Here is a 24,113-nt window from a genome sequence, read left to right on the forward strand (position 1 = left end):
TCCATCCTACTCCCACTCCCACTGAATTGATTCCAACTCACAGCAGCAGTATACAGCGTTTCTGACACTGTAAATATTGGTGGGAGCGCACAGCCTCACCTGTCTCCCAAGGAACTGCCTACAACTACAGGTTAGTAGTTCAGCACTTAACACACAGTGTCAACTCTTTGTTACTTCAAAGGATATTTAATATTCATTAAATACCACAGATTAAAGGCATCAATTCTATATAGCCTTCCTTATTCTTTGTCCAGCTTTCACATGCATATGTAAAAAAACACCATAGCCTGAGCCAGGCTTATTTTAGTTCTCATGTTATCATTTTTACTTTCTAACATTTGCAAGAGGTCTTTGGCGGTGGATTTCCCTGAAGCATTTACATGGCTTCACCTCTTGACATGGCTTCCATGGGCATTATTTGTGGATCAAAGTCAAATCCTTAATAACTTCAATCTTTTTCTGTTTACTGTGTTACTCATAGACCCAGTTGTGAGGATTTTTGTTTTCTTATGTGAAAGTGTAATCTTTATTGAAGACTACTAGTCTTTGAACTTCACCAATAACTGCTTCAAATCTTCAACTTCGACAAAGCAAGGTTATATCACTTGCATATTGAAAATTATTGAGTCTTTCTCCAAACCTGAAGCTACATTCTGCTTTATAAAGTCTATCTTCTCAGATTATTTGCTCGGCATCCAGCTAAAATTTCTGGTAGCTTCCTGTCAATGTACTGCTGGAGCTATACTTTCAGCAAAATTTTACTCAGATTGAGCAAGTATAGTATAAGATATAACTCTGATGCACATCTTTTATAATTTTAGCCACATAGTAGCCTCTTGTTCTATTTGGACAACTTCCTCTTAAACAATGTACAGGTTCCTTATGAGGACAATTAAATATTCTGAAATTGCATTTCCTCACTATGTTGTTCATAATTTGTTAGGATCTACTGAGTCAAGTGCCTTTGCATAATCATTAAAACAATGGAAAACATCTTTCTATTATTCTTTGGTTTCAACCAAGATCTGCCTAATATCAGTAATGACATCCCTCATTTCATGTTCTCTTCTAAAGCCAACTTTCTATTCTGGCAGTTCCCAGTTAAAGTACTTTAGAAAAATTTCACTTGAGGATGATATTACTGATATTGTTCAATAATTTCCTTATTCTACTTGACCACTTCTCTTTGAAATAGACACAAATATAAATCTCTTCCAATCAGTTGGCCAGGTACCTGTCTCTCAAACATTTGGCATAGATGAGGAAGCATTTCCACTCTAGGAAACATCCAAACTGGTATTCTGTCCATTTCCTGGAGCCTAGCTTGCTGCTAATGCCTTCACTACACTTTGAACTGCTTCCACCAATACCATCAGTTCTTGAGCAGATGTTACCTCCAGAAATCTGGCTGAACATCGACCAGTTATTTTCGGTATAGAGGCTACGTGTAGTCCTTCCATCTTTTCAATGCTGCCTGCGTCATTAAATATTTTACCTGTACTCAAAAGACTCCGTGCCATTGAGTCAATTCTGACTAATAGCAACCCCGTAAGACAGCGTAGAACTACATTTGGGTTGCCACAGTTGTAAATCTTTATAGGAGCAGAAAGTCTCATCCTTCCCCTCAGAGCAGCTGATGGGGTCAAATCACTGTCCCTGTAATCAGCAGCCTAATTCCCAACCCACTACAGAATGCTTGATGTCATATCACAACTTGTCTAGACTACAGTCATTAGTGTTCAATGTCTCAAATTTGTTCTTAAGATAATCTCCAAATTCAGGTGGAACATACTTAAGGCTGTACTTGGACTCTCACTGACTTGTTTTAATGTGTTTCTGCTTCAAGTTAAAGAAACACATGAACAGTTGATGGTCTGATCCACAGCTGGCCCCTAGGCTTGCTCCAACTGATGATATAAAGCTTCTCTCTCCTATCTCTTTGCATAGAGGAGTCAACTTTATTCTTGTGCTTTATATCTGATGAGGTCCACATGTAGGCACCATTCATATCGCTGAAAAGTGCTATCTGCAATGAATCGGTCATTGGTTTACAAAATTCGATCAGGCCATCTCCAGAGTTGTTTCTACCACTATCTGGACCCTTTGTTTACAACTTTCACATTATAATCAATCACTAGTAATTATCAGTGCATCGTATCTGCATCCTTGGAGAGTTTCAGGCTATAGATATAGACCTAGTTTTGTTAGTTAATAAAATGTATAGAGTCCTTATTTTCAACTGCCACAAAGAGAAGCTATCACAGCTTATTATGGAAAAAAGTTATAGAAGGAAAATTGAAATGTAGTAATGAACAGAGTATTTGTTTGCTAAACTGAAATTTTACCTATATTTACTTTCAAGTTTAATAAATAACCTAATTTAAAATGTAATAAACATTGTTATAAGCATACCACTAGAGATAGTCAAATACCAAGCTTACTCATTTATAATAGTTATTTAACATATTAAATATTCCTGTATACAAAGCATACCAATATTAATACAGTATAATACTTGATAAAGCACGTAGTTCTTCTAATGTTACTAAGGTAGCACGTTTTTGAAACATATCAAAAGAGTTGGCATGTACAGGGTTAATGTCTAAATCTTCCTTATGACTTCATACCACTGCTCTAACTACAGGGAAGTTTTTGACTTGGTATGGCTCTTCCAGCCACCGTCTACATGCCTCCCACAAAGTGACTGAAAGAGACCAGGCAAAAGATCATGTAGAACTCAGTTTGCCCATCCTTCTGGATATAAAATGAGCCACCTCAGAAGTGGGAAATGGGACCTCTCAATCTCCTATCAAGAAAGAAGAGCCACGAGCAGAAAGCATTCCAAAATTCCCTGCCCGCAGAAGTAATAGAAGTGGAGGCAAAAGTACCATAGGAAAATAGTATAACAGTTGGCATCCAAAAAGGTAACAGGTCTTTGAAACTTTGATTCTATTCTTTATTATGGGGTCATTATGAGTCAGAATCAACTTGATGGCAGTGGGTGTTTGTTCAATATATTACCTGTCTTTTATCACTGAATTCCCAATTACCTGGGGCATAGAGCAAGCAAATCATTGTTGACTAAGTACAATAAGAAGAAATCAATAAGTAACCTGCATATTTGCCATCCTTGTGGTTAATTAGCAAAATTACTTTTAATATATCTCTACAAGCAAATTATTATTTAGGTCAAAATATTTTCTTGCCATAATAAATTAGTTTTAGAAAATAATAAAGTACTTGTCAAGTAAAATACTACTATTATAACAACAGTTTGAAAAGTATTATAACAATACTTTGAAAAACTTATTAAAATATAATTTACTCAAGTACCTCTGCCTATCAGCCCATGGTCCATAGTTGAAATCTGTTCCTTTACCACAAACTATATCCAGTCCCCAACATGGAGGTAAGTCTTGTAATTTGCAATCCTCACTACTCGTGTCTTCTTCAATATTTTCTTCTGTTTCTTCTGGAACAAGCCCTATATTGCGGATTATACAACATAAGGATAATTGCTTAAAATGATCATTAGAAAGCTTCTTTAGCTCCCTGGTTCTCAAATTTTTTTGGTCTCAAGAATTTTCTTCACTCTTAAAAGTTATTAAAGATCCCAAAAGAGTTACATGAATTATATCTTTATTTTTCTCAATCTTCGAAATTAAAATTAGAAACCTAAAAATACATATTATTTTAATACAGCAATAATGAAACCATTAAATGTGAATCCAATATATTTCTAATAGAAAACAAATTACCTGCGTTTTTAAAAAAAAGAAACTTAATGAAAAGTTTTGACATTGTTTTCACCACCACAATCCTGTATTTCATTTTAAAAATCACACACACAAAATCTTCCATCCAAAAGACAGGGGAAAGTTTTTTTTTAAATTTTTAGATCAATGGTTTAAATGATCAAATTTAAAATGAGCCAAAGCGGAAAACAAATGATAAGGTGTTAAAGTTTGACCTAACATTGACCCACTTTTCAATGCGCTATGCCTGACAACAGGACCACTAACATGCTTTTCCTTGGTCAGAAGAGTTTCCCCAGAGCCTCGTCTGCACAGACACTGCAAATGGACTGGGGCTTTCACTGTTATCTACAGCCCTCTGCACAGCAGCTGCTTCCAATTTAAAACGAAATACAATGCCCACCTCCAGTTTTATATTTCATTATTTACAGTCCTTGGATCACACAGGCTGTTGTATTTCTTCTATGTGGACATAGAATGGACTTGCTTTGGGGGTTTGTTTTAATCGTTTGTTCAGCTAATTCTGGATGTTCTTCTTTGATACTACGTCAAAATGCAGTTAAGTATTTATTCCCTTAAAGGTTACTTTCAATAAAGATCTTAAATGTATCCCTGATCTTTTCTTGCTCTGATACATTAAGACCAATTGGTTGTTCTTTCACTTTGAATATATTTTTACCTCTGCCTAATTTTATAGCACCATGTATTGGCCATTTGAAAAATTTTGGTTCGGGGTTATGTTTTTTCATAAATTGACAAATTATAAAATATGTTTTTAAATCACATTTGTAAATGTCGCAAGTGATCCCATCAGAAAAGCACCTCATTCACAAAGTTACTCTGACTCAATCTACAAGCACACTACGGTTTGAAGGATAAGTACTTCCCATTTCGCTATGTCAAATATGACCTTATCAAAGGTCAAGATTTGATTAAAGTAATAATTTTACTATTTAACCAAAGGCATTTTTAAGTAAAACTGGCATTCTTTTGTTACACTGTGATTGTACAAAGTGAAAAATGAAATAATTATGAGTATAGTTTGGAGCTACTGTCTTGAGTTATGCTATAAGAACACATCTATCTATTATTGTTTATAGAACATCAGTGCAAATACCAACACATTAAAAAAGGCAACTAGCATCTTAGTTTTGTGAAGAAAATAGCTTTGAATTCCACCCCCTGCCACCCCCCCGCCCCGAGGTCACAGCAACCCCGAAGAATTGGCAGACTACATACAGCTGAGGGACTGCACTCTTTGCACAGGTAGGGATAGCATACATCATCTTAGTGGGATTGAGGGGGTAAGTGTTATGATATGTGAAGTATATGCCAATCAATCTACTTTTCAAAATACTAAAGTAGAAAAAATAAGACTACAAATCAAATCTCTAAGACTTCAATAATATCGAAGTCACCCCTGAAACATTTCCTGGATTTCTCTTTAAAAGCTGAACCTCAAATCTAACGTAGTGTGTTATATTGTGTTTTGTTTCCACTGAGCTAAAATGAACTCGTTTTACTATAATTCCATTTTCTTAGTTTTTACTTGTGGCCATTAAAATTCTAAATTTTTTAAGTATTTCTGTGAAAAACAAAATCTGACAAAAAGATTTTACTACATAGTCCTACTTTAGAGTAGAACTATTAAAAACGTTAGCTAACTTTTGAGATATAATACAAATATTTAATATAAGCAAATGCTCATAGTCACATGTACCATTATTGGTGCTTACTTATATCCTACGTTGATTTATTATTAGCCATCAGGATTTCAAAGAAGCATCAGAATTGTGGCTATGGAACATATTTCAAAATATAGTTAGTACCTGGCTCATCCATGTAGTAGTAGATGTCAACATCATTTGACTGCATCACCACAAAACCTTCCCCCATTAATCTCGGTGGTCTATAAAAAGAAAGAGAAAGGACAAACTAAATGCATCTCTAGATTCTTAAAATGTTCACTGGCCCATTTACAGTAAGAGATTCAATGAAAATACTAAGAAGTCTATCAACAGTGGAAACTTGAAAAGGGAAAACATCTTTCACATCACAATAAACTGCTCCACAATTGCATATGATTAGATATAAATAAAATGGTCCTGAAAAAATGTTCTAAATACATAACTCAAAAAGAAAGTATTTTTTGTTTTATTTTTCATTTTGTTTTGAATGAGAGAGATCAACTTAGAATAAAGTTTAAGTAAGTAAGATAAACAGGGTGGGAATTGTCTGAATTTGTACAACAGGATTACAAATTAATTTATTAAAATAATTTTATCTACCTGTATAAAAAGTATAATAGCTCAATGATACTTTAAAAAGAAAAAGGTTAGGTCATTCTAATCATATACAGCTTTATAATGTCCATTTCCAAGAATATGTAGTTGATTTCCTGGAAAGAAATTTAAAGTAAAAAAATCTTGAACTCAAACTCTGGAATGATGCTTCTGTACCATCAATTAACTTTCCATAAGCTACTAACCTTTATCTGCTTGGATTGAACAACTTTTGTTTTTATCAGTCACTACAGTATCTTCTTCATATCAAAATAAAATTCTCAATAATATCATATGATAGCACTGTAGTAATAGTGTTCAGTTATATCTGACCTCCTCTGAATTCCCTTTTACCATGAGGCAAGAATCAGACACATGTCTTCACCCTCTATATATCTTTACCTATTCTGAAACCAATCATTCCTCTCATGGCAATGTACTTGAATGCTGGTTTCGAAATTCATTGCAATAGCCACAGAGAACCACAGACAATACTCACAACTCAGGTGGTTTAATAAGAGAGCTATAGTAGCCCTGGTGTCAGAGTAGTTACACATTCAGTTGTGAACCTCCAGGTTAGCAGTTCAAAACCACCAGCTTCTCCCCAGGAGAAAGACAAGGCTATTCACTCCCATAAAGACTTACAGTCTGGTTGTATACTGTTGCTTTGTTTTCCTCTGTCTAGTTTTCGTGCATGTTAGTGACTCCACAGTTCTGTCTGAATAGGACAGGCTGGATGAACTATCTGGAGGAAAAACAACGGGACTGACAGTTCCGGGGGGACTTGGGGTGGGGGGTTAGGGAGGGTAAGGAAGTGGTGTTAACAAACCCAGGGACAAGGGAAAAACATGGGACCCCAAATGGTAGAGAAGGGGGAGTGGCAGGCCTGGTGGGAAATGATCAAGGGTAAGGTTGCTTAGAGAAGAGGTATACTCTAGCCCAGGTGGCGATGAAGCATGATAGTAGGGCAGGAGGAAAGTCAAGGGAGATGGAGGAAAGAGCTAGGAGTCAAAGGGCATTCATGGAGGTCTAGACAAAGACATGTACATGCAAATATATATAGGAGGATGGGGAAATAGATCTATGTGTCTATATTTATAGGTCAAGTATTAAGGTGGCAGAAGGACCTTGGGCCTCTACTCAAACACTCCCTCAATGCATGAATACCTTCTTTTATTAAATTGGAACTCTATGATGCTCACTCTCCCGACACAACGGCTGGAGCCAAAGTGGGTGAACAAGTAAATGTGGTGAAGAAAGCTGATGGTGCCCGGCTATCAAAAGAGATAGTGACTGGGGTCTTAAAGGCTTGAAGATAAACAAGCGGCCATCTAGCTCAGAAGCAACAAAGTCCACATGGAAGAACACACCAGCCTGTGTGATCGAGTGGTCCCAAAGGGATCAGTTACCAGGCATCAAAGAACAAAAAATCATATCACTGACTGCACACCTCCATGATAGGATCGCTGAAGACAAATGGGTGCATAAGCAAATGTGGTGAAGAAAGCTGATGGTGCCCGGCTATCAAAAGAGATAGTGTCTGGGGTCTTAAAGGCTTGAAGGTGAACAAGCGGTCATCTAGCTCAGAAGCAAATAAGCCCACATGGAAGAAGCACACCGGCCAGTGCGATCACGAGGTGCCCAAGGGACCAGGTATAAGGCATCATGCAAAAAAAAAAAGATATAAGTGTGTGTATGTATGTGTATATATGTGTATATGTATATATGTATATGTATATATATATCATATTAAATGAAGGGGGAAGTGCAGAGTGGAGACCCAAGGCCCAAGTGTCGGCCAATGGTGATCCCCTCATAGAGGGGTTTAGGAGAGGAGATGGGTTAATTAGGGTGTGAGGTAGTATCGATGAAGAACACAGCTTTCCCCCAGATCCTGGATGCTTCCTCCCCCCAACTACCATGATCCGAATTCTACCTTGCAGGGCTGGATAGGACAGAGGCTGTACACTGGTACATTTGAGGGCTGGAGGTACAGGGAATCCAGGGTGGATGATACCTTCAGGACCAAGGGTGTGAGGGACGATGCTGGGAGAGTGGAGGGTGAGTGGGTTGGAAAGGGGGAACTGATTACAAGGATCCACATGTGACCTCTTCCCTGGGAGAGGGACAGCAGAGAAGGGGGGAAGGGAGACTCCGGATAGGGCAAGATATGACAAAATAACGATGTATAAATTACCAAGGGCACATGAGGGACGGGGGAATGGGGAGGGAGGGGGAAAAAAAAAGAGGACCTGATGCAAGGGGCTTAAGTGGAGAGCAAATGCCTTGAGAATGATTGGGGCAGGGAATGTATGGATGTGCTTTATACAATTGATGTATGTATATGTATGGATTGTGGTAAGAGTTGTATGAGTCCCTAATAAAATGTAAAAGAAGAAAAGAGAAAAAAATGATTAGAGCAAAGACTGTACAGATGTGCTTTATACAACTGATGTATGTATATGTATGAACTGTGAAAAGAATTGTATGAGCCCCAATAAATTGTTAAAAGAAAAAAAAAGAAAAAAAAGTGTAGTTTCACAACATGAATATTAAATTTTTCTTGTTTATATTAGCTATAAATAAATAAATAAATAAATAGAATTTACCTAACCTGTCCAGTCAAAAAAAAAAAAAAAGACTTACAGTCTCAGAAATTCACAGGGGAAACTTTATAAGCTTGTCCCATGGAGTCCCTGTGAGTCAGAATCAACTCCAAGGCAGTGATTTGGGGGTTTGGCACTTGTTAGGGTTAACAGTTACCAGTCACCACAGGACAGGATTCTAGATCAAAAACTAAACTCATTGCCTTTGAGTCCATGCTGACTCACAGTGACTTCCCTGTGGGTTTTCAAGGCTGTAATTGTTTACAGGAGTAGAAAGCCTTTCTCCCACAGAACTGCTGGGGGTTTCAAACTGTCAACCATTCAGATCACAGTGCAACACATAAAGAAACCACCACCACAGCTGCCTACAGGGCAGGATAAGAAAACGTTAAAGATGTCATCATTGTCTTAGCTTGTGGTGCCTCTGGTCTCAGCCACTTCAGACAAAGATCTCAAATGTGCTGCACTTCCCATGCTCTTGAGATTTCTCTCTGCCTGGCTTCAAAAACGTCTCATCCTTATAGGTGTCGTAACTAAAACTGACCAATCTCCTCTATTATTGTCACACATGATCTATTTACATAGCTCCACCAATCATGTGGAGGAAGTTACAGAGACATGGATAGAAGAGTCATATTAAGAAATTTTACTCTAATGTAAATTCATCCATTCTCTAAATATGTATTGAATTACAAAGGTTATGCATAATTTCACAAGAGTTACTCTTCACACTAAATGAGTCCCAAAGCTGTACCATTCTCACTCCAATAACACCCCAAAATAATGTTGATTCAATTTTGAAGTTTTCATGAACTCAAAATGAAACTCTATTATAACAAATTTGTTGAATTCACTAATTACTCATTCCTTCCTAAAACAAAACCCACCTGTAATGTATATTTTCTAACATAGACGCATCATAGCTTAATTGTACAAAATAAGTTTCCTAAATATGTGAAGAGTAGGAAGAGAAATGGGTAGAAAAATTATAGCTATAATCATGCAAAAATGTTTTGAATTAGTTTTTTTCATTGCTACCGTATACATTTTCCTGTTATGCAAGTGTGGCAGTCACCTAACCCGGTGTCAATATAAGGATTAAGAGTGCAGGGGTGGAGTCTAGGCTGTCTAGAGACAGCCAATGAGACTTCTGTGTGGGCATGGCCTTCTGAGAATTCTGGGAAATCTGGTACTTCCTCCTTGGAGGCGAAGACACTCTCTCTCTGGGAGACATTACAGAAGACGAGCCACATGGATGCAACCAGACCTCGGAAGCCGGATAAGCCACAGAGAGACCCCTGCCAGCACTGAGATGTTTCCAATGACATTGGATCAAAAGACTTTCTAACCAGTGGCCTGTGATCTTCTGTATTCGGCGTAGTTTCGTGAGTCTGAAGAGGACTTTCTAGATTGATATCGGAAATATGGGCTAATATCGGATTTATGGACTGATCTGGACTGGGCTGGGCTGTTTTCTCAATGTTCAGTTGCTCTTGTATATAAATCTCTCTGATACACATATGTGTGTCCATGGATTTGTTTCTCTAGTCTACCCAGACTGACACAGCAAGTGAGATATAGTAAATTACAATTGTCCTTCTAGCTACAATCTGTTGTGATGCATTATATAGTCTAGCTTCTATGCCTGTGGCTATAATCCCAGCTTGGAGTGAGGTCTCAGCTCTGCTAATGTGTGTAAGAGCCAGTTCAAGATATCTATCTGAAGTCACAGAGGTTCAGACCAGAGGCACCATAGACTGTGGCACAGAGGTCATAGGACGAGACAAGGAGACCAAGAGTCACAACGGAAGACTAACACCAAGACTGTGAGTCAAAGCAGTGGGTTGGCTTCCTGACCCACAAAGACCAAGACACAAAGTGACTGAGAACTGAGGGCTGGAGAGACACAGGACTACTGGATTAGGAGATGTGTTACAGAGGACTAAGGACTGTACCCTTAATGTTTCCTGATCATGCCTGTGGTAATGTGTTACTTCCCTAAAAAAATCCCCTTACTCATGAACATCATCCATAAGTTTTGTGTGGCCACTACTGTGGGGTCAAGGAATTCCCGAGACCAGTATAAAAGTAGAATGGAAGGAATGGTTGGAGTCAGAATAAGTAATGAAAAATGGTGGGTGTAGGCATATGTGACCCATGGCAACAGGGAAGCCAAAGGAGGTCACATGTGGCCTTCCTTACCCTTTTTCTCAATAGGAGTACACTATTAATTGCTTTTAAGCGAGAGAAAACCTAATTAATGCACAATTTGAGCAGAGCTATGAAAAGAATGCTAAAGATTTTAGTTGATAACCTATATGAGATACAAAAAAAAAACAGTATGTATTATTTTTTCACAAGATTTTCTTACTCATCATTTTGAAGACCAACATATCTTGGGCTAGGAACAAGCATGACTCGGACATTTTCAAGTTTTCCTTTCACAATATGCATAAATTGGTCAAGATGACTTGAAGGTGGTTTTGTAGTGTAAGTTAAGAAAGCATCATCAAAGTTGATACATAGAGTTTGAGGTTGGTAATGATTCCCAAAGGCCAATCGTCCCTAAAAAGGAGACAAAAGAAACAGAACATGCTGTTCTGGCTGTCATTTCCCCTTAGCTGGTTTTTCAGTAAATACTTTTAAATACCAACTCCATGATTCTACTTTAGCACCAGATGACATTTAAATTATTTGACGAGTCTATTTAGACCACTATTAAAAACAATTAAGCACTTCTGAAGAAATAGTCCTTAAGCCTAATACATTTGTGTTAAATTCGCGCCCTGGTGGGTTTGTGGTTCAGAGTTGGGCCGCTGACCTCTAGACCAACAGTGTGAAACCATCAGCCACTCTTGAAAGATGAGGCTGTCCACTCCCATAAAGACTTCCAATCTAGGAAACCCACAGGGGCAGCTCTACGCTCTCTTACAGGGCCCCTATGAGTTAGAATCAACTCACTGACGGTGAGTATTGGTGCTAATGTAGTTCCTTCACACCTTGTAGAAATAGGAACCAGACACACTCCACAAAATTACTGTCTTTCCCTAGATTGAAATTACCTTTGGAAAATAAACCGCCACAAGTAAAAGTTCTACAATATTAGTCCACTAAACATTAATTTTCAACTTACAGTGCTCACATTGACCTTTATGACTGGGATAAGTGATCTCCATGAAGATGTGGGATCTTGCGATTCTGTTTTTACTTTCACTCTGAGAGAGAAAAAGAAAATTAACATAAACAAGAAAAACTTAAAACTTCTTAGGCTACAGTTGACTTCCTCACAAAATACCTTACTAATTATCAGCTGTGCCTTTCTAAATATATCTGGCATCTGCTCCAGCCAACAAAATAATGATCGTGTATGAAAATATTGATATTTTTAAATTTATGTCCTTTATCGAGTTTTTAGAATTACATGCTTAAAAACAAAATTAAGTTTTTAAAATAATATGTAATAAAGGCAAAATGACAAAATGTGCACTACATGTACTAGATAGCCAAAATTATTGCCAAAACAATAAATGATGTAAAGCGCAAGTCGTTTTGGTGTCTTCCGCCATTTACACACTTCTGAAACAACCTGGCAGTTCCTTTTCCTTCCTCCCCCGTCACCTTGTGCCAGTCTTATCCTCTCAATAAAATGAATATAAAACAGGTTAAGAATAAGAAAAAGAAGCTCAGCTCTACATAAAGTATGCATTTTTTAGAAAACAAATTCACAGAACACTTCAAAAACTCAACCACCTTTCTTCAAAACCCTATGATACATAAAGTCACTCTTCTGAGCCCATCACTATAGTGTCCCTTAGCACTGACCTCACTAGCTCCTCCCTTTTCCCCTTGAATCCACACTTTTCTCTTTCCACACCAGAATCAACCCAGTGGATGACCACACCTTGCCTAAATTGGTACAACACTGTCCAACTGGTCTCTTGCTTCCAGTCGTTTCCTCCTCCAATAACCTTATAGTCTTCATGTACAATCATTTTCCTATACTTGGTTTCTGTTTCTCTACTTAGTCTAATTAACAGTCCCTCCCCCTTCAAATAATTCACTCCAGCCACAACACATTATTTTTCAGTTTCCTTGTTGCATATGATGTTTCTTCTCTGTGGTGTATTCTTAATTGGCTTCTTTGCCCATTTAACTCACACATCCTTCAAATGCCAGACCCCTCTGATCCCATGGAATTTTACTCTGTCCTATGGTGGCAGCATATCTTGAATCATAACCCTTTACTGAGCAAACTCCTCTACTAGGCTCCAACATCATTTGGTAATTTAAAATCCAACCAAACTCATTGCCGTCAAGTCGGTACCAACTTACAGCGACCCTACAGGACGGGGCAAAACTGTCGCTGTGAGTTTCTGAGACACAGGACTCTTCACAGGAGTGCAAAGGTTCTCCAGCCCAGTGGCTGGTGTTTGTGAACTGCTGACTTGGAGGTCAGGAGGCCAGCACATAACCACTGCGCCACCACGGCTAGCAACAACAGCGTGGGGGTGTAAATTCGCCAAAGCATATTGGTGATGGTTGCACAAGATGATTAACAATTGCTCTCACTGAACTGTAGATGTGAAATATATTAAGTTGTCAGATTATTTTGTTATTTTACAAATATAAATACCTATAGACACATATACAAGAATAGATGCCATTATACCTGTTCACAATATTATTTAATCTTTCTTTGTTATTTCGCAATTTCCATTCATTTCTGTGGCAGCATTCTGCTAAGAAAAAAAAAGACTTCCTTCTTTCTTTACACAGCAGCCTCGTCAGATTGTGACTTTGGCCCATGTCTCTAAGACGCCTTTTGTCAAGCAACATGTTCAGGCTTACCCCTCTCATTAACGGACATGTACACCCAGAACACACAGCTCCCTTGATTATTAACCCTGAAATAATTATTTCCATTTAATCATCTTTTTGTAAATCTTGGGAATGGAATTGGAGAGATGAGAAAAGTAACCATCATTTCCTCAGTAGTGATTTATTCCTAATCATTTAATCAAGCTTTATCCCATCACTCTACAAAAGTGCTTGCCAAAAATATAACAGCACAATCTAATAATAGCCTTCTCTTCAGATTGATTTTCTCTAAGACACAGCATTCTTTTATCACTACTTTCTTCTTAAAACTTCCTTCTTCGTTTTTGTGACTGTCATTCTTTATCTTCCTTCTCCTTCTGTCTCTTGCCCCATCAACCAGATGTGAGCACAAAGAGCATCTGCAGGGTATCGCTTTTTAACAGTGACATGTAGCCACCAAGGTTAGAATGTTAGACTTTGGAAAATTCATTTAAGGTTATTAAATCACTTAGAATGGAGTTAATGACACAATAGCACCCATCAAAATTGTTCTGCTACAATATTAAAGTTCTAAGAGTAAAACATATTCATATAATTATTTGAAGATATAAACAAAAAAGATACTTTCAATTCTACACCTAAAATTAGGAACTCTCTATTCCAGAGAGCTATATAGTTTTATCTTATAGTAGAATAATTTCACTTTAGATATCTTTTAGCCATTCCAAATTTCCTTCGGCTCCTTATATTTATCTTCAGACAAGTTTATCCTAAACACTCTATCTGAAATTTCCATTAGTTTGGGTTGTTATTTCTTTCTGATTACAAAAACTGAAAGGTTATTGTTATTTTCTGCCTGTCCTGCCTCCCTAGACCTCCATGCATTACACATAATCTATGACTAAGCTCAGCGTCCTTCATGGCACACATCTCTTGTACTCCCTACTTCTTCTTCATTTCACCACCATCACGCTAACCCAGACTCTTCTCGCCTCACTAGAGCCATGTTTTGATCTCTGGCACGAAATGTCATTAAACAATGATCTTCAGTTCTTTCTCAATTATTAAGCAAATTTTTTCTATTGAGGTTTAGACATTAAATATGTTAGGACCAACTTTACCACTATAACACATAGCCAATATGTCCTTACAAATAGGTGTGGCTATGTTCCAATCATACTTTACAAAAACAGGTGGTGGGCTGGACTTCACTTGTAGGTCAAAATTTGTACATCGCAGTTGTAGAAAAACGTTTTTAAAAAATAAGGTAGACCAAATATGTAGCGATCTTAAAAGGCATAGTGATGCACAAAAATCAAATTATGAAACTATACACTGTATGAATTCATGTATGTTTTCTTAAAAACACATAAAACAAAACCATACATTGTAAGCACATATACTATATTTATGTCTATGTGTATGGGCATCTAAAATTAAAAAAAGAAACCGAATCGATAGCAGTAGTAAGCAACATGGAACAAAATAACACTCACTAGTGAACAGGGTGAATAAGGTATATTTTATATTATATAAAACTGTTCATTTCAGTTTTTAAAAGAATTACACCTGTATTTATGTAACAGAAAGTTTTAGTTAGCTTATTAAGCAAATGTATTAAGTGTTTAGGTGAGCAGAGTCAATACTGTTCTGATAAGGATAAAGTTTAAATATAAAAAGTATGACATTGAACCTTTCAATTTTAGATTGGGTTCTTGTTCTTCCATTTTCCCGAGTTTTATCATCTTCTTTTTTGGGTGGAATTATTGTTGGTTCCAAACCAAACAGTTCTTGAAGGCGTCCATAAAGATCAGAACGATTGTAGACATGAAATTCAAAGTCATTGACTGTGATGTATAATCTAGTTTCTGCCTTTGGATCTATAGACATCAATTAAAAACAACAACAAAATTTCTTAATTATTTTTTGACAGCTACAGTAATTAAGATTTATTGTAAAAGAGAATTTTATGAAATAGAATTGTACATTAAATTACAAATCTGATTTTACCATAGTATTTTAATTTACCATTCTAAAAACAAACTGAATTTCTAGAGTCTAGTTGTGTAACACACAGAGCATCAGCATCAGCTCAATAGCAGTAAGGCTTTTTGTTTGAGTTATGTAACACGTAAATTTAAAGATGTCATTTACTGAGTGAAAGAAAAATTTTACCCTGTGAGTAAACCTCCAAGTTTATACTAAAACATACAACAGTAAACTGCTCAGTGATGTATTTAAATAACACATTAATATTTGATCTTTTGTACCTCAGAAATAGGATTTTTCATAAACACACAGAATTTGTGTTTTTTTTAAACTACACAATACCAAAACAAAGGTTTAATGAATGGTAAACTTCAATCAAAATCTTATAAAAATGAATAATTAAGTTTAAGTAGCAGTGATAATTAATGAATCAATATAAAAGCTGATTTATGGGGCATGTCTTTCTGCTAACAATATAGCCCATATGTTTATAAGCAGAGCAAAGCAATACATACCACATGTCAACCACAGAAGGCCAGAAGAAAAGGATCATAATCAATGTTGACTTTTATGAACCATATAAATTTTTCTGACACATATTTTACTCTTTATCCATTTTACCTCTACCCAGTACATTGGATTGAAAAACATAGAATTAGAAATTATCACTTAGAAAATATTTTTTTAAATAGGTGAAGGGACTATATTAACTTTCCGCTTAGTGTCTTTTTAGTCCCAGACTTTGTGAATCTTATTATCTAACATGGTGACATGCACATAATGGGCTCCTAAGTTTTTGTTGTTGTTATTAAAGTGCATGAGACATAAGTTATGCACATAAACAGCTCTTGACTTAACAAGCAGCTAATTAACTGATTGGGGAGGGGGCATAAAGGAATGCTGTACAACAGCTCAAGTCTCAAGCAGTTAAATGATGTCTACATGTAATCCAAAGGGAAAGTAGTAAAAAAGCACATATTTAATTATGTAGTTAAGATACATATATTTGTAGCAAAACAATTTTAGGGTACATAAATATTCCCAGAGCCTTGTAACACTTAGAATCAATATTTCATACAAATCCAAAAATATTCAACTGGCCTTTAAAAAACTGCTCAGGGTAACAACTTAACAAATAAGTAAGATTTGCCACAACTTTTTAAAATACCAGATCATACTAGGCTAAAGCTTCTAAGACACACAAAATAACAGGAAAGGGCAAGTTTGTCATCACAATATAAAATTTCTTTTGGATAAGAAGATGGATACCTTACTCAAATTTAAGTATATTCACCACACATAAAAACAACTGATCCTCCTATCATGAGCAATAATAAAAGGAAATAAAAAACATCATTGCCATTGAGTCAATGCCAACTCATAGCAACCCATTAGAAATGCCCCTGAGAGTTTCTGAGATTAACGGTGTAAAAGCAGAAAGCGCCAACATTCTCCAAAGGAGTGGCTGGTGGTCTCAAACTGCTGGCCTTGCAGTCACAGCAGTCCAATGCACAACCACTATGCCACTAGGGATCCTTGAAAGGGAACTATAGGGCAAGTAAAAGGGTAAGGAAAAAGTAAAAATGTCCCTATTCAGAAACTTCCAGAGGATCCACAAGTAAAAATATCCCTATTCAGAAAGATCTATGCACAGAAATTCCAAGAGGATCCACAAGAAAGTTACTGGAAACTAATAGAAATCAGCACAGTACTGCAGGATAAGAGATCAAAATGCAAATTATCAATTGCAATCCACCCTAGTAACATAGTTCTTGTTATTGTTGGGTGCCACGGAGTTGGTTCTAATTTAGAACAGATGGGATATACCCAAGGTCATATTTTTGCTCTCATGGACTTGTTCTAATTTCCTTCAGCTTCAACTTGAACTTGCATATAAGCAACTGACAGTCAGTCTCTAGCCTTGTTTGGACTGATGATATTGTGCATATCCAGTGGATCTTCCCACTGATGTAGTCAATTTGATTACATGTAGAGATGGAATTTATAGATGTCATTTATGTTATTGGAAAAATGTATTTGTAGTGGCATCATTGATCTTGCAAAATTCTATTTGTGTGATCTCTAGCTTTATTTTTAATATCAAGGACCATATTTTCCAACTAATTATCCTCTGCTTCCAACTTAGCAATCTGAATCACTAGTAATTATCAATGCATCTTGATGACATGCTTCATTAATATAAGTTAATAGAATTCTTCAATGTCTTTGTCATTTGCTTTTACAAAGAGAACCACATAGAGGAAATCAGGAAAGTATTACCAGTTTCCATATCCCTATCACCCGCCAAAGATAAAATGCTTAAGAATGAATTTAACTAGAGACATAAAACCCTTGAGCAAAGGAAACTATGTAAAGAAAAGAAAAGCAAAAGTGCACAAGATAGCATCTTACTCCTGGCAGTACTAGCAGTGATTTAAAATAAGCCAGAAAACAACACACACGGGCGGTGCTGTGGGGACGCTGGGACTCATACACTGCTGAGGGGACCACAGTATGTCCAATCACTACGGGAAATCGTATGGTGCTTTTGCAAAAATCTAGAAACAGAAATACCGTACAGGCCAGCGATCCCACTCTTACGTGTAAATCCCAATGAAAGAACCATGGCACCAATGAACATGGGCACACCTGTTTATTGCAGCCTTCTTCACAGTAACAAAAAGAAGGCGGCAACCAACATGCCCATCAATGGATTGATGTATAAGCATAATAAATAATAATGATGAATCCATGAAACATGTCACATTTATCAATATGAGAAAATCTAGTGTACATTATGCTGAGTAATATTAGTCGGTCTCCAAATTGCATGAGACCACTACTGTGAAATGTGAAGAATAAGTTTACATAAAGACAGAAACAATCTTTGATGGGGATCAGGGATGAGGGGAGGGGACAGTGGTTAGAGAACATAAGTGGTACTTCTGGTAAAGAAAAGGCAATATACAAGAAGAATAAAGTCACCTCAACATGACCAAAGAATATCAGGACTGAGAGGTATGTAAAAATAAAGGGCAACTACAGTCAATGCCATGACATACAACCCTACAACAGTAAGAACAAACAAGAAGTTGTCAGTAGGTACCTACGTAAATATATACATGAAATAGCTGAGGCTGGTCAAATGGGAGTACATATACAACAGAATACCAAGCGGGCACAGTCATACAGGCTACTTAAGAAACTATTAGACGTCAAAGCTTAGGTTCAGACTCTTGGAAGACATCTAGATAAATTGGACAAACACAATAGACAGGTAAGGTTCTACATCTGATTCTGGCGAACAGCCTCAGAGCTTTGGAAAGCTTATAAGGGGTTATCTAAGAAGCAATTACAGATTTCTTACCACCAGGAACAAAAGAGAATGACAGAAACACGAACACACTAGCAAGCAATTACTCCAAAAGACTAATGACCTACATGAACCACAGCCTCCTCTAGAACCTGAGACTGGAAGAATCACAGGGTGCCCGGGTCCCACTAACAACTTCCGTATATCCTCCTGTATAAGCCGAGTTTTTCAGCACTGGGGTTCGGACCAGCGCCCGTTATCTTGTGGGTGATTGCCCTTTCTCACTGTTCATTCAAAGCCCACTGACACTGCAAGGCTTTCAATGTTTGTTTACTCACATCTAACCAATCAGAGTCGTCCTATGATGTGTATCTTTGAATAGGTCTTTTAAAGACTGTGTGTGAAGGATGTGGCATGAATGGATGTCATCTGGTCAAGCCCGACTAACAAAAGGAAGAAATCTCATGAAGCCTGACATAGAGTTTATATCAAAGTGGGTTCGAGATGCATGGAAGACACTCCAGAAGACATGGTGCGACGTGCCTTCCAGAAATGTAGTATTAGTCATGGTATGCATGGCAGTGAAGTCTGCGCTTTGTATGAAAATGACAGCAGTGACGGTGATGACGGCGATCTCAGTGAGGACAGTGTCTATGATGACCTCACACCAGCTGAAGCTCTGCAATTGGATATGGATGATGATGAGGAATCCAGTTTTGAAGGATTTTAACTCTTTACATTTTAGCTTGGTTGCTGATTGAGCTCAGGGAATAGTACTCTTAAGGTATCATTGTTGATACCATATTGTTTTTGATTAACCTATTTTCTACTTACTGTTCTGGTTTACTAATGCTAAATGACTTGTTGTCCTTTTATTTATGTTTTTATTTAAAATAAATATTTAAATACATTACCGCACTGATGTATCAATTGTTAGTAATTTTATTTTAATTTGTTTTGATTATTGAAACTTACCAATGGCTTCTGCATTTTCCACCCTAGGCTTATACTCAAGTCAACCAGTTTTTCTCGCTTCCCAGGTAATAATTAGGTACTTCGGCTTATACTTGGGTCGGCTTATATTCGAGTATATACGGTACTTTAACCAGAACCGCAATAGAACTTCCCAATTAGAATGAATAAAAATTGTAGAGAAAATCAAATTTATATTAAAAGAAAGGTCAGACAGTGGTCTGAAAAAGACTGGAGCCCAGAGACCACAATTCTTTCTATGGTGAGAAAAATAGATCCAGAGCAAAGCCTAGAGCCTGCATTTGTTCTTTTCTTGTTGTTCACTACAATCACCATAGAGAAATGAGAATTAGCAGCAGTGTGAGCTAGAAGTCTGAATAATGACAGAGAGAGTGGAAATTATGAGGTCTATTAGAGGAATCAGTCATGTTAGAAAGGTCAGCTAAACCAGAGTGTGGGTTAGGGTTAGAGATATAATGGACAGTAAAGCTGGAAAGGGCAGTAACACTGGAAACAGGAAGTAGTTCACCTTGGTTGGTAACCGAAAGTTTCAGTCCAATCAGAGGCATTTTGTAAGAAAAGCCTAGTGACTACTTGCCAACACTCTGGGGAGCCTCGTTCTACTAGTATGCACATGGACTCCTTATGAACTGAAATGGCTCCGTGACAAATGCTTGCAGATGAAAATATAATAAGGGGCACACAGAGGAGAACCTGTCTCCAGGCAATTTGAAAACTGCTTAAGGATTTCAAGCACATAGGTGGTAATCTTCAGAGCTTCTGAAACTCCGGAGATTAAAAACAATACTTTCATCTATGACAAAGTGGAGAACATTTCAATATCCCTAATTAAAACTCTATGATGGGAATATCTTAAATTAAAAAAATAAAAGAAAACTCACCATGTTGTTTCTGCTTTGGGTTATACATTTTCCACCACCGAAAAATGATAAATCCATCTTGAATTCTAAGCAAGGTAATTAACAAAAGTAAGAATTTAAGTAGTATTTTACTTCTTAATCATTACAAAATATAGTTAATCGATAAAGAGTAAGAAAATCACAAGGGCACTGATGTACCTAAATACAATCCACTGTGCATCTTGAGAACCCGCACTTGTCACGTAATTGTCCACTTACTCTGAGGGGCCCACAGAGGCACCCCACTGAGATAGGTGGCACTGCAGGGCCTCAAAATCATCAAGTTGAAAGAAGGATTTGCAGAGCTCTAAATTAATTATTATAATTAGGTAAAACTTAATCCTACATTACATTTAACATGAAAATGAAGTGCTATCAGAGAACTTTTCAGTTATTTCTAAAAGGCATAAAAAGTATGCGAACAATTAGCGAGATCCTGAAGGAAGATGACAACATAGGTAAGAGTATACTTGTAAAGTTATTCTTTCATTTCTACATATTACATTACTTCATGTGCCAGAAGAATGGTCTTTTATCCTTTACTCATAATTCTGAAATAATGTAAACTTGTGCAGAAGTTAAATTCCCAACATCCCAAATAGGGTATAAAACAAACAAGCTCACTGCTGTGGAGATGATGCTGACTCCTAGTGACCCTACAGGACAGAGCAGAGCTGCCCCAGTGGATTTCTCAGGTGTAAATTCTTACAGGAACAGAAAGCCTCATCTTTCTCCCATGGAGCAGCTGTTTTTTTTTTTTTTCAAACTGCTGACCTTGAGGGTTAAAAGTCCAATACATAATGGACTAAGCCACCAGGGCTTCTTCAAATGAGGTACAGGTGTTAACCAAACCCTAGCACCTTCTCAAGGAATTCAAAAATTTAATATTCTATTTAAACTATAAATTTTAAGGGAAATAATAAAAAGTAGAATAAACTTTTATTTCAAGGCTTATAGTTTCAACGCTTCAAAGGCTATTAATTATTGTTTCTCATTTTATTCAGGTGTATATTTCCTTAGAGTAAAATTGGAGCTGCTAACAGATACTAAACAATTCTAAATTCTTATTATCACTAATAAGGAACTAATGGATGAGAGCTATTAACTTCCCTTAATTTTCTTTCATATAACAAATGACCACTATGAATTTCACAACAGAAATAGTCAGATAATTTAATGGTTCAGCTTTTCATTTAGGAATAGAATGAGATTATTCATTTTTATGAGCTGCTATTTAATAAACCTTTTGCTAGTCTAAGCCTTAGCTAAATTAATCTTTTGGTAACATTTTAAAACATCAATTCATCAGTTATTATTTACTGAAAAATAAAAGATAACCCATACAGTTTTATTTAAAGAAGAAAATCATATTAAATAAACCTTATCATGACCATTTTCATTTTATTTCAAGTTTGTATTTTATTAAGATAAGCTCTGTTTTATTCTATTACCTAATAGACATGTCTTCTGTAATGTAATAGATTTCACGAACCATGATTTTTCCAGAAAGAACAGAGAAAGAGAAGGAGCCTGTTTCAGAAGAAAACAAAAGCAATTAATGTAATTGTTTTTTATATAGTGCATTAGCAATTAATGTAATTATTTTGATTAATACATCCTTAAAATTCCAAATATCCTATTTAAGTAATAATTCACAGTTCCCTACCATTCCTTCCCTAACATCCTTACAGCTTTATTAATGTCCCTTCATTCTTTCATCAAATGTAATAACAAGTATCTACATAATCATTATCATCACCAGTGGAAATGAGTCACTAGGTACTCACATGAGGATATTAATTTTTTTTAAACATTTTATTAGGGACTCATACAACTCTTATCAAAATCCATACATACATCAGTTGTGTAAAGCACATCTGTACATTCTTTGCCCTCATCATTTTCAGAGCATTTGCTCTCCACTTGAGCCCTTTGCATCAAGTCCTCTTTTTTCCCCTCCCTCCCCGCTCCCCACTCCCTCATGAGCCCTTGGTAATTTATAAATTATTATTTTGTTATATCTTGCCCTGTCCGGTGTCTCCCTTCACCCCCTTTTCTGTTATCCGTCCCCCAGGGAGGAGGTCACATGTAGATCCTTGTAATCGGTTCCCTCTTTCCAACCCACTCTCCCTCTACTCTCCCAGTATCGCCCCTCACACCCCTGGTCCTGAAGGTATCATCCACCCTGGATTCCCTGTGCCTCCAGCTCCTATCTGCACCAGTGTACAACCTCTGCTCTATCCAGACTTGCAAGGTAGAATTCAGATCATGGTAGCTGGGGGAGAGGAAGCATTTGGGAACTAGAGGAAAGCTGTATTCTTCATTGGTGCTACATCGCACCCTGACTGACTCATCTAAGGATATTAGTTTTCGTACATGAATAATCCCCTTAATTTTGCACATCCATTAAAGATACCCAAAGCAGTGACTAACTCACTATTTCCTTCTACTGATTGTGTGACTCCAAGAACCAGTCATCCTTTAAATTAGTGGAAGAGGACCTATATTTGAGTGAGGCTTTACTTATGTCCATTAAGAGGAACTCAACTACATGGAGGTGACAATCCTTCTAACCAGTAGGACACTCGTGCTTTTCCAGATGGCTTGGGACTTTCCAATTCATCCCAAGAAATACCCTTCTAGTTACCTGCAAATGTCTGGCTTATAAGTAAACAATCAGATAACTATATAGGCATTAAGTAAAAAAATTAAATATTAGATTATCAGGATATAAAAAAGGACATATATAGCCAAATAATTATTGATCTTTTGAAGAATATGGCTTATTAAAAAACAGTAGAGACTGCATAAAGGTTTTTCTTAATTGCAGATGGAATCTTAAGAAATTTCTGTTTTCATGTATTATATATATGAATTTTCAAACTCTTCAAATAAGCATCTTTTTCAAACAAAAACAAAAAATTAAAACCTTACAGTTACTACAGAAACAGGGTAAGAGTGGGGTAAAGGGCCAAATGATAGCTCATCTCTAGCCATGGAATAGTACAACTCCAAATAGAAAAACTCCAATGTACATGAAACAAAGTAATCATCAGTATATGAAATAAAATGTATACTATAAAGCTAAATATTGCATGGAGAGAAAAGAATTCAGTTGCTCACACTTACCAATATGAATATAGCCATGTTTGTATAATCTGTTAAGAACCAGAGTTAAAATAAGACCAACATTCCGAGAGTTATAATAGGTAAGATATATAATCCATCCACAGGACAAAATGGTCGCTGTTGAAAAGGAGAGGAGGGGGATAAGCAGATTCTAAATATATGCTTTATTAAAACATCTTAATATCTTACTAAAAGTATGAAAATAAAAAAAATTATCCCATTAAAAATTGTCAGAGTTTACTTTGACAATATGTTAGTCTATGTATCTATGACTTAAGAAGAAATTTTAAGCCAGATGGTGATTCTACGTTATTTCTCTTCTCTACAGT

At 36.6% G+C, this 24,113-nt stretch overlaps 1 protein-coding gene across 4 annotated transcripts in view; it reads right to left on the reverse strand.

Annotated features, from left to right (window-relative positions):
- BLTP1 (bridge-like lipid transfer protein family member 1) overlaps positions 1 to 24,113 on the reverse strand; it is a 222,041-nt gene that overhangs the window by 171,246 nt on the left and 26,682 nt on the right. For all 4 annotated transcript variants that reach the window (XM_075543854.1, XM_075543855.1, XM_075543852.1 and 1 more), the window contains exons 4-11: positions 23,785 to 23,901; positions 22,107 to 22,185; positions 20,638 to 20,702; positions 15,155 to 15,341; positions 11,777 to 11,858; positions 11,015 to 11,208; positions 5,585 to 5,664; positions 3,334 to 3,484 (exon numbers count right to left, since the gene is read on the reverse strand). In XM_075543854.1, the coding sequence (XP_075399969.1) occupies positions 3,334 to 3,484; positions 5,585 to 5,664; positions 11,015 to 11,208; positions 11,777 to 11,858; positions 15,155 to 15,341; positions 20,638 to 20,702; positions 22,107 to 22,185; positions 23,785 to 23,901 (955 nt within the window). The remainder of the gene's footprint in view (positions 1 to 3,333; positions 3,485 to 5,584; positions 5,665 to 11,014; positions 11,209 to 11,776; positions 11,859 to 15,154; positions 15,342 to 20,637; positions 20,703 to 22,106; positions 22,186 to 23,784; positions 23,902 to 24,113) is intronic.

This window comes from Tenrec ecaudatus, chromosome 3 (assembly GCF_050624435.1).
Source record: "Tenrec ecaudatus isolate mTenEca1 chromosome 3, mTenEca1.hap1, whole genome shotgun sequence".
NCBI classification, from domain to species: Eukaryota; Metazoa; Chordata; class Mammalia; order Afrosoricida; family Tenrecidae; genus Tenrec; species Tenrec ecaudatus.